This window comes from Strix uralensis, chromosome 5, assembly GCF_047716275.1.
Source record: "Strix uralensis isolate ZFMK-TIS-50842 chromosome 5, bStrUra1, whole genome shotgun sequence".
Taxonomy (NCBI): Eukaryota; Metazoa; Chordata; class Aves; order Strigiformes; family Strigidae; genus Strix; species Strix uralensis.
Genome location: NC_133976.1, coordinates 73,819,753 through 73,833,516, shown reverse-complemented (window position 1 = coordinate 73,833,516; position 13,764 = coordinate 73,819,753). Strand labels below are relative to the sequence as shown.

Below are 13,764 nucleotides of genomic sequence, written 5' to 3'. Positions count from 1 at the left end.
AGGAGGATGCAGATGGATCTTTTACTAACACAGTACTATTAGTATATAGATTACTATTAGGCAACATTTTCATGCCCCATGAGATGCACCTTGGTAGACCCCAAATAGCTTTATGTAATCACCACACCAGTGCAGACTATGGACAAGTCAGGCCTGGGGAGCCAAATGCACTGAAGTCTGGAAATCCAAACATGTGTTCTTCAGGCACCTTCCTCTTTTTGGGTCATTGTCTCTCTTTCACATAAAATATTTTTCTGTGTGCATGAGTATGCACAGATCAGCAGAAGGGCAGGGAGCACAGTGTAGAGGGCAGACAATTCCTTCCTTGGTGCTTGTTTAAGTCGACAGGCATTTTGCCTTTGAGAAAATACAAACTGAGAGATAACAGCACCTTTCATATCTTACTTCATCTCCCTTGTGCCTGATAGGCTTGAAGTAACCAGCTTATTGTTGCTTGGAGAGCCATAATTTTTCAGTTACAGAATGTTTACATGTAAACCTTCTCTTCAATATTTAGTGTAAACTTCCTTTAGTGGCTTTGAGTTTGGTTTTCTTTGGGGTTCTTGTGGCTTGTTTCCCCCAGAAGAACCCTAATACCATGTTGCAAACCCAAATGGTCAATTTCTTACTAGGCTTTATTGTTTCCACAGACCTGGTGAGTCACCAGACATCTCTTGAATCCATAAGGGCAGGTTCTCACCCTGGATCAGAGAGCTTTGAGGAAGCCCCCAAGCAGTCAGGGTATCATCAAATTAAACCTTGCAGAGGTAGCAAAAGCTGAAGAGTGGCTTTGGTTTGATGGCTGAAGCATTCATTTTATTCTCTTGATCATTATGCAGCAGAGGTTAAGATAAGCTTGTGCACTTAAACCTGGTTGAGAGATGATGGATCTGTACTAAAATGCTGGCTGGGGTCTAGGACAGATGTGGGTGATAGAGCTGGAGTAAAGAGGCAATGTGAAAGGCTGAGTAGGGAGAGGGCAGAAACATCTCCCAGAGCTAAGCAACAGAAAGTTTGAACCTGTGGTTTATTAGGTCTGTTTGCAGACAGTGACCAAAGGCCTGGGGCCACCAATGGCAGCCATGCCAGGAAGACCCCATGGTGGTTCTGGGCTTCTGAGGGGTTGCCTCTGAGTGACAGAGACACCGTCAGCTTCAGCAGACCAAAAACTTAACTTTTCTACTGTGTTAACAGTGCATTAGAAGTGTTTGAGTATTACCCCCTGATTCCTCCTGTAGCTGAGATACCAATTGCCTTCTCTGGTGGATAGAGCTGAGAAAGGACATCAGGGCTTGGCTCCAGCTATGTAATTACTAGAAAGCACTACAAATAACTACACAGCAAAGAACAGACGAATTAAAGAAGTTCAGTCAAGACACTTTCCTGGGTGAAGATGAAAGGAATGTCTTTCACACTCTTAATATAGCTTCACTAGCAGTGATTAATGCAACACTGTGTACTTCAATGGGCTAAATTTCATGGAGGTGGGAACAAGAAAATCTATTTGGTGACATATCTCTGTTTGCAGATAAAACTTAGGGTACTGAATCCTGGATATTTCCCTTTTTAAATTGCCACCCCCATCTCTGTGGAAGGAGAATCTTAATGAATTGCTCCTGCTGTTTTAAGGGAATACTAAGTACTAGATAAATATGAAAATATTTTCTGTTAGATGAGTTAACTTTTTGGCCCCTTTTCGACATCGGATCCTTCCAGCCAGTCTTCCTAAGCCTGTAGCTGTTTAGTGTTCTGTAAATTATAATGATCTGATAACCTGAACCTTAAACTCAGGTTGTGCAGGTTAATCTTGGTCAGCTACAAGCACCTGTGTTGACAATGGCTGTGTACTTTCAGCCATGGTGTACATTTCGAAATACATTTCAACCGTGGTGATAACAGTACTGAAATCGCAGGTACTATTCCAATGACCACCTTTAAGAACTCTTGCAGTGAATGTTCATTAATAGCAGGAGATTTTAGTGGTGAGAATACAGATACAAAATGGTTTGGTGTATTTTTTTTGTAGGAAAAAAAGCTCAAAGGGCATCTGAGCTTAAACCTGGTGTATTCCTTGCAGCCAGCTGAAACTTTGCAGAAAGGTTTTTGGGGTTTTTTTGTCTTCCCAGCTCTGAGTTCTCAGGGCAAGATGTGTGTATGGTATTAGCAGACTGCTCATGATTGCTCATGATTACTTTTACCCTATTAATATCTACCTGTCAATGTGTCAAAAGCACATTAAAAAATAATTGAGAAGTAAAGAGCCTTGTTTTTTTTTAATTGAAGATATGACCCAAGGTAACCGATGGCAGGTCAATTTGTAAAGTGCGTGCTTACCCATGCTGGTGTGGTCCCCCCCTTCACTAGCTTTCCCAGGAGAGATTACCCTCCTCCCTCCGAGGAGGGCCTGATTAAAGCCTAGCCTGGCAGACATCGCTTCCCTCACAATGAAACCATGACATGGAGCTAAATGGGACAGGCACCAGCTGGGATGTGTGCTGTGGTCTCATCAGCAGCCAGGGACCTCGGCTGGGGGGGTGGTTGTTGCACATCCCTCTTCTGACAGCATGGCTACACTAACCTTCATGTTCAACCAAACCTCCTCCTCCTCCCCCACTCATCCCAGCTACCCAGCTGCAGCAGAGGTGATGCGAGGCCTGGCATTTTTAATCCAATAAAACCCTTGCTGTTAATCATGCCAGACAGAGCGAGCAGCCTCCCCGCCACGCCTGCTGCAGGCTTGATGCTGCTGCTATTTCTGTCTGACCTCCTCAGCTTGCCCCATGCTCAAGGCATTTCTTACTCTGCCTGTGCTCAGCTGCCCTCCTGGATGGTCAATAAGCTTCTTGAACAAAAGGAGCTCTGCTTGCTCACTCTGAAGACATGCAAAGTCCCCCCGCCCCATCCCACCCCACCATTTTCTTCTAATTCGAAAGTGCCACTAAAAGCCCTGCCATCCCCTTACCCTGTTCACCACCTCATTTTGTACTGGCACAAGGAGTCCAGCCCTGGCTGAGATTGCTGCTATGGTGCTAATACAACATGAAGATGGAGGGGGTGTGTGTATACTGTGCAGAGATATGATGATGAGGGACCAGGGAAATTCAATTGGTTGCCTTTGTGCTTCCACATTACTGAAGAAGTAAGGCTCTGTCTTTTCTGAAATAGGTTAATTGTCTCGTGTCCTTTTGCAGGTTTTCTTGCTCTTTCTTTCTGCCTATCTCTGTTAGCTTTTGGATTTTTTGAAAAGGAGAAATAAAGACCATTGTGTAGTCTTGAAAGGGCAGATTTAGGGAGGCAGATTACTATTACCCAGTTTGGGAGTACTCCCAGGTTTTTAATGCTTAGATTATATGAAACATGGTCAGAAGAAGCTGGTTATCTCTGAAGCTGTCAGATCCTCATCCTTCTCATTACAGCATCTCTCCCAGTGGAGACAGCACTAAGTAGCCATGCTTGTGATTCCTAGTTTCTGGGAATTGCCTCTGTGCTGCTTTTGGCCCAAAGCATGCTCATGCATGCTGAATAAGCAGTATCATAACTGTCTTGCTGACCTTTCCTTGGCAGTCTCCCACCTAAGTCCTAAGTAGACCCTTCTTGCTGCAGACCTGACAAGACACCCTACAGGTATGATGGCAGTGTGGGAGGACAAGACGTGCACTAGCATGACATCTTTTCCATTAGTGCCCCAGAGCACATATGACATAGGAGGTGAATTAATGACAGAATACAGCTCCTTTCCCTTGCCCTTCCCTCTGCCTTAAGTAAATTTCAGGTATGTGATGCATATAATGTTAGTATGGATGTAAGCACAATGCATATTTTAGGTTTTCAAAAGTCAACCTTCTGCTTCTCTTATTTGTAAGCACTAATAGCTTCACGTACACTTCTGTTTTCAACATCCACAAGCTCACAATTGGATCAGTTGCTTTTAGTTAGTTAAGATGCTTTGTGTTACGGCCAGTGATCTGCACACACCCATATTATGGGGTGAAAAGAGAGGAAAGGCAAAGGTGGGAAGTGATAAATAAGACCAGTTATTTCAACACCTCTTTCTTTGCCAAAGACAATACCTAGCTAGCAATAATAGATTCACCCTTCTTGTGAGCCTCCTGCTCAGCAGGATTTTCTGCTTTTCCTTGAGTAGAAGTACAAAGATGTGGAGCCAACTCTGAAGATCAAAGAGGTGGATGGCTTAGAGCTGGTGAAGAAGTTCTCGGAGCAGATGGAAAGCATGCTCCGCAGGAAGGTTGAAGCTGTTGAGGTATGACCCTGTGGCCTAGGGGAAGGAAGTCCTCTCCTGTCAGCCCCAGAGCAGTAGATGCAGGCCTCCTGCCTGTACTAGGAGCGTGTGGGCGCAGAGGCTGCACAAGGACTTCCTTGCCCAACCAAATGCCTGCTGGTGCAGCTGGCTGCTCACTCTGAGCTTTAAATAGACACTGGTGGGAGGATGTGGGTGTTCAGACAAGGGAATGCTGGCTTCTCCCTCAGCCCAAAGTAGGAAATAAGATAAAAACAAAGTCTAGGAATAAATATGAGGGAATGAACACTCCTTTAGGAGAAAAGAGCTGTTTAAAGAGAAAAAAACCTCTCACAAATTAAAATAAAGTTTATCCCTGTGTAATGCACTCTGGCCATCAAAGACTAGTAGCTTGTTTCAGCTCTGTGTGTGGCTCAAGGGAAATTCCTGCAGCCCCTGAACACAAGCTGCAAGGAATGTGCTTGGATTTCCAGCTGTGTACATGGGGAAGCATGGATGAGGTGGCAAGAGGTCTTTAGCTGTTTCTGTGTTGGACATCAGAGCAGGTAATCACTATGGCCCCTCTTATTGCTTGCATCTAAGTATCTATCATGTTCCCTTATATTTACCCACTATGAAAAGCATATTTCTGTAGTCACAGAGCCTTGACTATTTAAGGCGTCTAATGTGGAAAAGTCATCCAGAAACACATCATTTGAATCTCAAAATGAAATGTGGGCATATTTAGACCCAGAGCTTTGGCCCATAACATTAAATTCATAGCCAGACTTTTCCAGTGTTTAGATTGCCTTATCCTCTGTGAAGGAGCAAAAAGTAGTTTTGCTGAAGCTGTCACTGATTGTGCAACTCTGAAAACATGTATATGTTTAGCTGGATTCCTTCCTAGTCTGTACCAATTGAGAATTAGTGTCCTGAAGCAACATATTAGAGAATACTGGTTGATCATATTGCCTTCCATAAATGGTAAGAGCTTACAAATGACCGCAGCATCACTGAACCCTTTATGAAATCAAGTCACGGTCTTTGTCTCAGTAACAATACCAGACTGAGGCTCCCACAAGGCCTTTTCCTTTGATGAAATCCTGACATCAGGCTGGGTCTGAAATGCCTTTCCCATGGCTTTTTGGAAGGGTTCATGGAAAATTAAATTAAATCTCTGGCTGTTGTTTCTCTAAATGAACATGTTTCTCTTTGTATATGTCCTGTGATATCTAATATTGCTCAGGGGTTTAGCAGGGACTCTGGAGTAAGTAGATGTGAATATACTTGGCAATAAATAGCTGTGAATATACCTTCCAAGCTGTAAAGTTGCAGCACATAATGACAGATCAGCAGAAAAGGAGGGCAAGAGGGAAGTTTATAGTCCTGTGCCTCTGTGTTGTGGTGGAGGCGGCAGTCGTGTGTCTTTTCACTAACTGTGTAAATGGCTGATACAGCTGGAGGAGCTTCTGGAGGGCTTTCCACCACACCCACTCATCTTTCTTTCTGTGTGCTTGCATTAGAGGTTGGTGGAAGCAGCAGAAGATGCAGATCTGAACCATGAGTACAACTCCTCACTGGAGGTAAGTTTATCCCTGTCAGTGACAAAATGTGACACACATCCTCAGAGACACTAGCCAAAAGACAGGCCTAGTAGCCCCCAGTTGCTTCAGGCTCATAGACAGGAGTTTCCTTGTCTTCAGGACACTCAGCTTGTCTAGAAACCAGTGTGAGTAAGCGACACAAACATTGTCACTATGTGACATGTTAGTGCAAATTAGCTGATGCTTTGTGGGTTACTTGATTGGAAAATGAGCTAAAAATTGTGTATGAGCAATGAGGAGAATTCTGTTACAAATACCCACAGCAAACTGTTAATACCAATGAGCTGAGCTTCTCACCATCTCTCTCAACAGCTCCCATCATCTTTAATCTACCCTGCAGACTCTCACTTGTCAAGACTCCCTTTTAGGTGAAAGCTTGGTGCTGTCCAAGCAATTTGGACAATTGCCTTTCTGTTAAAAACTATAGCCAAGCTACAGGATTATTGCTGGTGAAAGGAACTGGAGTGAAAACTCCAATGAAGGAAGACTGCTGTCCACAGTACAAGTGCAGAGTGCTTAGCAAAAGTACAGGCTACCTCTGCAAGTACAACTCTCCGTGCTGGGAAAGAGTAGGAATGAAAATGCTTCTTGAAATCAAACTAGCTACCAATTTCACCTCTACCTCTTTATGTAAGAATCACATTACAGTCATGCTAGTTGGGTCAACTGCATTCACAGTAAGGGTCACAGGTGAGTCAAGGTACATGACCCTGTATTTGCACACACAGTTCACACCACCTGAGTACCGTTAGTGCTTGAACGTAAATCCTTAAATAACTTCTGCTCTCTGATAAAGTCAGCAAAAAATCTTAAAAACATCTGTTATTAAAGGGTGAAGATACTAAAGTGACCATGGATGCTAAATCCCCAGTGGCCTTCACAGGGAGAAAACTGTGCTGTCTTTGAGCACCTCTGTCCTTTGCTCCTGACAAGGGCCTGCTGCTTGGAGTGAGGGGATAATCCTAGCTGGATGTACATCAGAAGTTAACTCTAGTAAATGACAGCTGTAGACACAGGGCAAGTAAGTTCAGCATTGGCATGCCCTCTAGCAAACCTGGGAGCTAGACCTAGTGAGACCTCTCTGGCTAGTCACTTAAATACCTCTGAGGGACCATGGGAGTCTGCCACTGCGTCCTTTTGCTCTCAGGTGGCTCTTCTGCTGATGGTTATTACCATGCTTTCAGTCATGGGGGCATCTGACAATAAGAAACTGGGCAGAAACCATCATCTGGGCAGTTTGACACTCTCCAGTTGGTAACAGATCTTGTTTGCGGCTCATCTTGATTCTACTTGAAGCCTGAATTCTCCAGATATCCCTTTTTTGTTTTAAGGAGTGGTTTTTTGGGGTAGTACTGGTAATAATCTGTCTTATTCTCTCTTGTTGCCTTTCTCTTTTCCATTATCTTCATCAACAGTTTGATTACTACAACTCTCTCCTGATTAATGAGAAGGATGAAAATGATAATTATGTGGAGCTTGGAGATGAATTCATTTTGGAGCCAAATGAGCATTTCAGTAACCTGCTGGTGAACACCACATACAGTGATATCCAGCTCCCCACCAATGTCTACAACAAAGGTAATGGCCTCTACTGGCCTCTACTTTCTTCCCACTGGTTGCTGTGGAAACTACCAGTAATAATACTGAAAGAGAGGATGGGAATAGAAAAAAAACAATTGACATAAAACAGGGCTGTAAAGGTACTGTCCTAAGGCATAGTCATGTATGTATAGTAGCCTGTCACTGTGAAGGGTTTAGGTATAATCTGCTCTTGGAAGACCTCTAATGATAGACAGGCCTCCATCTTAGGCAGGCAGTATAGTCTCCTACAGTTTATCTACCTAAACAAAGACACTGTGAAGCAAACTGTGATGTGAATTTATTGGCAGTTGTTACTCTACACAAAGGGTCAGATCTTCGGGTGTCAAGGATCTCAAGGATTTCAGCTAAGAATTTAGACCCCAAGTACCTTTGTGTTATGAGGCACTAACACCTCATGGGGACACTTAATTCCCAGTGAGCATATCCACTGGGGACTGGGGGTAATTCACAACTGCTACCAGGACATGACTGTTGTGGGCTATTTTCCATTTTCAGCAAGCCTTTGGCACTTTAGCAGCTGCAGGAGCTCAGGGAGGTACTGAGGCTCACATGGCCTCATCTCTGCCCAGACTGTGTCCTCTCCCCCTGCACATCCACACCACTCCAGCTGCACACCAGAAGCCAGTTCATCTCCAGGCTGCTGCCAAATCTGCAGGCTGAGACACCAGCCACAATTGTTCTAAGTTTACTGTTCTTTTTGGCCAATGTTCGAAGCTGCCTGAACTGGCTCCTTCCCTGCCTCTCCATCAACTCTTCCCTTGCATACGTTTTGACAAGAAAAAAAAAGCGTCATTACTTCTTATAGATGGAGCTCGTTTACAGTCTTCAGGACCAGAAGGAGCAGGCGCTCATGACTGCACTCACAACTGCTACGTTATTTGGAGGGCCAATAGAGGGAGTTCTATTTCTCCCATGATTTTAAATGAATTCCATCTGGTCTGACAGACACAGACACTAAAGTTTTGCTCACAATAGAGCCACCAGCAGAGCTGGCTGTGGGTAGCTCCAACAGAGCTACACAAAGTAGGCTGCTGTGTACAGCAGCACACAGAGAGATGGACAAATGGCCGCTGTCAGAGACAGCCAAGAGGCACTTCCCAGATAGCTGATTTCTTGCCTGTACAGCTTGACACAAACCATCCAGCTGCTCTGGCTATAGCTGGAGAGTGAGCAGCAGATGGAGGAAGAGGAGGGCTGCTTGCATGCCCAGGGCTCCTCCCAGGAACAGTACCTGGCAGTACTCCCTCTCTTGCAAACAGCAGCAAGCCTGCCTCTCCACAGCTTGTCTGGCTCCCTTCCTGCATGCGTTACTTTGGCCTCATTGCTGGGGTGCCACAGTTCAATTTTTCCACTATTTTGACCAAAACCGCCTTTACTAAAGTGACTAAACAGGAAGTGGTAGGTCAAAGCCCCATTCCTTTCAACATTATTACAGTTAATCCTACAATGACCAGTTTCTTATAATTCCCTGTTTCTATTGCTGCCGCTCTGTTTGGTCTCCTGAGGAAATGAGTCAACACAGACACCAAATATACACTGCATCTTAACGAGTTCTTGCAAGTCTGCAACTTCCAATTGATTCTGATGAGATCAGGGGCAAGGGAGGACAGCTCAGACTTTGTGAAAGAAAGGGCAGACAAAGAAAAAAATAAAGAATTGTTGAGGAAAGAGAGAGAGAAATTGCATATAAATCCTAGAGCTCCTCTGTCTTAGATAATTACATCTAGCATAAATTTAAACACTTTTTGCAGAAAGGCTGTTCTACTCAGTGGTGAACCAGGCAGTTGCCTTACAACAGACACACATTTCCTCTTAGGTAGCAGCTGCATCCTGCCTGTGTGGCATGCCAGTTGTGCCCAGCACAGTGCTGGTTTTCCTGGGTCTCTTGGAGCCCTCTTCCAATCAGACATAATGCCCAAGGGCAGACAAGGCTGGAAAGAGAAATGGAGATAATACCACATGATCAAGCTGAGATCACCTGTAGTGGCCAGTGGTGACCTGCCCTCCAGGATTTACTTGAATGCTGCCTCTAATTCCCTGCTCAACGTCAAAGCTTTGGACAAGGCTGCATTCTTCCTGGGACTGCCTTTGTTCCCATCCTGCTCCTCCATCAGGTCAGGGGTGGGTATCCTCCCCTCTTTTGCACACTTTTTTCCCCATTTTCTATTCTTTCCCCCACAGACCCTGACATCCTGAATGGTGTTTACATGTCAGAAGCCTTGAATCCTATTTTTGTGGACAACTTTGAAAGGGATCCCACATTGACCTGGCAGTACTTTGGCAGCTCCACTGGATTCTTCAGGCTCTACCCAGGTAAAAGAGCAGAGATCAGCTTCACTCTTTCAATTCAATGCAATAGTCTTGCAGGACAGTGTCTGTGTCATGGAAGAGCCCAATCTGGGAAAGCTGGGTGTAGTGTGGCGTTATGAAGGAGGGGTGCAGTGTGCAACATATTCAGTGCATTGGTTGCTGCTGCTTAGGCTAAAGGAATAGTGTCCATGGCAGGCATAAACCCCTTTTTCCGAAGCGGATCAGTCCCCCAGGCATGTTGTCCTTGCAACCCCAGAGGAGTTTGCTTGCAGGGGTGTGCCTTGGGCAGGCTGCCTTCCAAAAACCCCACAAAACACCATTGCAGGACCTGTGAATCTCACAGGCAGGGTGAAGAGGCTGAAGGAGGGCTTCCTGCCTCATGCTCCCCTGTAGTTTTTAGTGGTGGCCACAGCCTCTCTCCATCTCTGATGCCACACATGGCAGATGCAGCTGGTCAGCCTGATTTCTTGTTCACTTGCCAGCTGCAAGTGGCAGGTAAGGTCACTGCACAACAGGGAGGCCCTGTGCAGAGAGGAATCCATGAGATCCTCTGCAGCTGTAGTTTGGCCTGGTGGCCCCTTTGTCAGATGTTTGCATGTCCTTGTTCTGTCACCTGTCACATGTTGTGGAAGGGGAAAGCAGAGACGATACAACATAGGACAAATACAGGCTGGGTGATGAGTGGATTGAGAACAGCCCTGAGGAAAAGGTCTTGGGGTGTTGGTTGACGAGAGGCTTACCATGACCCAGCAGTGTGCACTCACAGCCCAGAAAGCCAACTGTATCCTGGGCTACACCAAGAGAATTATGACCAGCAGGTCAAGGGAGATGATTTTTTTCCCCCTCTACTCCACTCTCGTGAGACCCCACCTGAAATACTGCAGTCAACTCTGGGGCCCCCAACATAAGAAGGACATGGACCTATTGGAGTGAGTCCAGAGGAATATCAGAGGGCTGGAGTACCTCTCCTGTGAAAACAAGCTGAGAGAGTTGGGATTGTTCAGCCTGGGGAAGAGAAGGCTCCAGGGAGAACTTACAGGGGTTTCTAGTACTTAAAGGGGACCTACAGGAAAAATGGGGAGGGACTTTTTACAAGGGGATGTAGCGATAGCACAAGGGGTAATGGCTTTAAACTGAAAGAGGGTAGGTTTAGATTAGATGTGAGGAAGAAGTTCTTCACTATGAGGATGGAGACGCACTGGAACCGGTTGCCCAGAGAAGTTGTGGATTCCCCCTCCCTGAAAGTGTTCAAGGCCAGGTTGGACGGGGCTTTGAGCAACCTGGTCTAGTGGAAGGTGTCCCTGCCCATGGCAGTGGGGTCGGAACTAGATGATCTTTAAGGTCCCTTCCAACTCAAACCATTCTGTGACTCTATGATAACTGTGAACTGAGCCTTTAGCAGGGAATCTGCAACACATTCCTGTCATGCTGCTGCTTTTTTATGCTCTCAACCACCCTTGGAGAGAAAAAGATGTTGTTGACAACTACATCAAAGTGGCAAAAAGTTCAAAGCAAGTGCAATTGCTCCCCAAATTCTGTCAGATTATGCCTAGTACATTTTTTAATAGAAACTTAATAAATGGTTCACTGAGAACTGCTGAAGACCACACAGCTCTGCTTGTCTTTCTGCAGAATGGGGGGTAGCTGGGTCTCAGCAGTGAACAGCAGAAGTGCAGGTGCCTGGGGTGTGGGGAGCAGATGTCTGCCTGTCTGTGTGTGTTGATTGCTCCTTTTGCTGCTCCCTTCAGGAATAAAATGGTTACCAGATGAGAACGGAGTTGTCTCCTTCGACTGTAGGAATCGTGGCTGGTAAGAGTTTTGGAGACACTTGGCCAAAGCACCTTTCAGTCTTCCCCTCTCCCTCTTTTCCAAGGTGACACCTTAGTGGCTGATCAGCAGTTACTGGTTGCCCCATGCTGCTCCTGCAAGAGATGAGGGGTACATAATGAAGGCATACCAAGTTAGGAAGCCCTATTGCCTGCCAGCACCAGAGTTCCATTTGGCATCTAACAAATGCCACATGGAAATTGCCCCCAGCATGTCCTTTCTCTGTCCTATCCTCCTTATAATTCTGCAACCAGAGGGACGGGGCTGTTCAGACTCCAGAAATGCAGGTCATTTACTCAGCATGGCTGAAAAAGGCTTTAACAATTGTCACTCTCAGTTGAATTTGGACATGTGTCTGCAGCAGGCCCAACGTTTGTCAATGTGGGAAGTGAGATGCTGGGGCCCGTGGAAGAGGCAGACTGGTAGGAAGGGACCCATCAGATGCCCAGCCTCACTCTGCTGGATAGCTGTGCTTGGCGCATGTCATGCTGCGGGTAGCAACATGTGACAGCAGCATGCCCAGCGTTCCTCCTCCCCATAGGCTCACGGTGCTTCCTTGTATTCTTCTTTTTATAAAGGTACATCCAAGCGGCCACCTCTCCCAAGGACATTGTCATCATTGTGGATGTCAGTGGGAGCATGAAGGGCCTGCGGATGACCATTGCCAAACACACCATTGCCACCATTTTAGATACTCTGGGAGAAAACGACTTTGTCAACATCATTGCAGTAAGTTATCTCCCATTTCCAGTGCTGAGTTGTCTTCCTTGTGCCTCGCACCAACACTTCAGTCCCTTTCGCAAACTACAGGCATTACGGTGGCATAACTACAATACTTAGTACCTATGTTGGATGGGGGATTAAAACTAATTATCCTTGGGAAGTCGGCTTCGAGTGGTCAGCAGGGTGGCTGCTAAGTCATCTCGCCCCCCTCTATGGAGGATGTTAGCTACATCCTTTTGTTTACTTAGCGATGTGACTGCAACAGAGATAAAGTGCTATGGATGGACACCTGAGCTAACAGGCACCTGAACTAATAAATTCACCTAGTATAGCATAATACTGTATTTGAGTCCAGCAGCAGTATAATCCTCAGGATAATGTTTTCAGGCTATGAAATTACCATGCCTTTTTTGCACCAGCATCCTGCAAGTCTGCAATCCAGTTCAGAGTCAATCTGCACAGGCCTGCATGGAGTTTGGTCAGGTTGCCTCGGTGTTACTCTCTCCCTTTTTAAGCCCTGGCCAGGATAAGGAGCGACTGGTTACCCATAGAGAACCAGCACTACTGACCACAGAAAGCAAAACTTTTCCATGATCCATGGGAGGGTTGTTACCCAGTTAAAGGCAAATTGCAGATTACCTCCTAATTTTCAAAGCGAAGTCAAGCACCATCCCTTTCCCCAGGCTCCTTTCTATAAAAGCTTGACAGGGCACAGTCACTGAGATATAAAGTCTACTTTTTGTTGATAGCTTTTTATTTTGTAAGATACTTAGGAAGTCCAGTGCTGACAGTTCTGTCTTTATATGGCTGTATAGATGGAATAGTGAACAGTGTTGGCAGAAAAATGGAGAGAAGTTATTAAGGTGTTTGAAATACCATCTATTCTTCAAAAACAATCCCAGAAAGGGCATATAATATATTCCTTTACTGTACTCACACCAAGAACCTACTGCTCGGACACACTGACAGCAGGCTGAACATGAGCCAGCAGTGTGCCCAGGTGGCCAAGAAGGCCAATGGTATCCTGGCTTGCATCAGAAATAGCGTGGCCAGCAGGGACAGGGAAGTGATCTTACCCCTGTAAGTGATCTTACCCCTGGTGAGGCTGCACCTCAATTACTGTGTTCAGTTTTGGGCCTCTCACTACAAAAAGGACATTGAATTATTTGAGTGTGTCCAAAGAAGGGCAACGAAGCTGGTGAAGGGTCTGGAGCACATGACGTACGGGGAGCGGCTGAAGGAACTGGGGTTGTTTAGTCTGGAGAAGAGGAGGCTGAGGGGAGACCTCATTGCCCTCTACAACTACCTGAAAGGAGGTTGCAGAGAGCTGGAGATGAGCCTCTTTAACCAAGTAATAAGCGATAGGACAAGAGGTAATGGCCTCAAGTTGTGCCAGGGAAGGTTTAGACTGGATATTAGGAAGCATTTCTTTACAGAACAGGTTGTGAGGTGTTGGAATGG

At 45.7% G+C, this 13,764-nt stretch overlaps 1 protein-coding gene across 10 annotated transcripts in view; it reads left to right on the top strand.

Moving 5' to 3' along the window:
- Window positions 1-13,764, top strand: part of CACNA2D4 (calcium voltage-gated channel auxiliary subunit alpha2delta 4) — a 132,854-nt gene that overhangs the window by 8,226 nt on the left and 110,864 nt on the right. For 9 of the 10 annotated variants that reach the window (XM_074871689.1, XM_074871683.1, XM_074871685.1 and 6 more), the window contains exons 3-8: window positions 4,145-4,261; window positions 5,761-5,820; window positions 7,257-7,419; window positions 9,625-9,756; window positions 11,502-11,562; window positions 12,159-12,309. In XM_074871689.1, the coding sequence (XP_074727790.1) occupies window positions 4,145-4,261; window positions 5,761-5,820; window positions 7,257-7,419; window positions 9,625-9,756; window positions 11,502-11,562; window positions 12,159-12,309 (684 nt within the window). The remainder of the gene's footprint in view (window positions 1-4,144; window positions 4,262-5,760; window positions 5,821-7,256; window positions 7,420-9,624; window positions 9,757-11,501; window positions 11,563-12,158; window positions 12,310-13,764) is intronic. The other variant, XM_074871686.1, reaches the window with a different exon arrangement.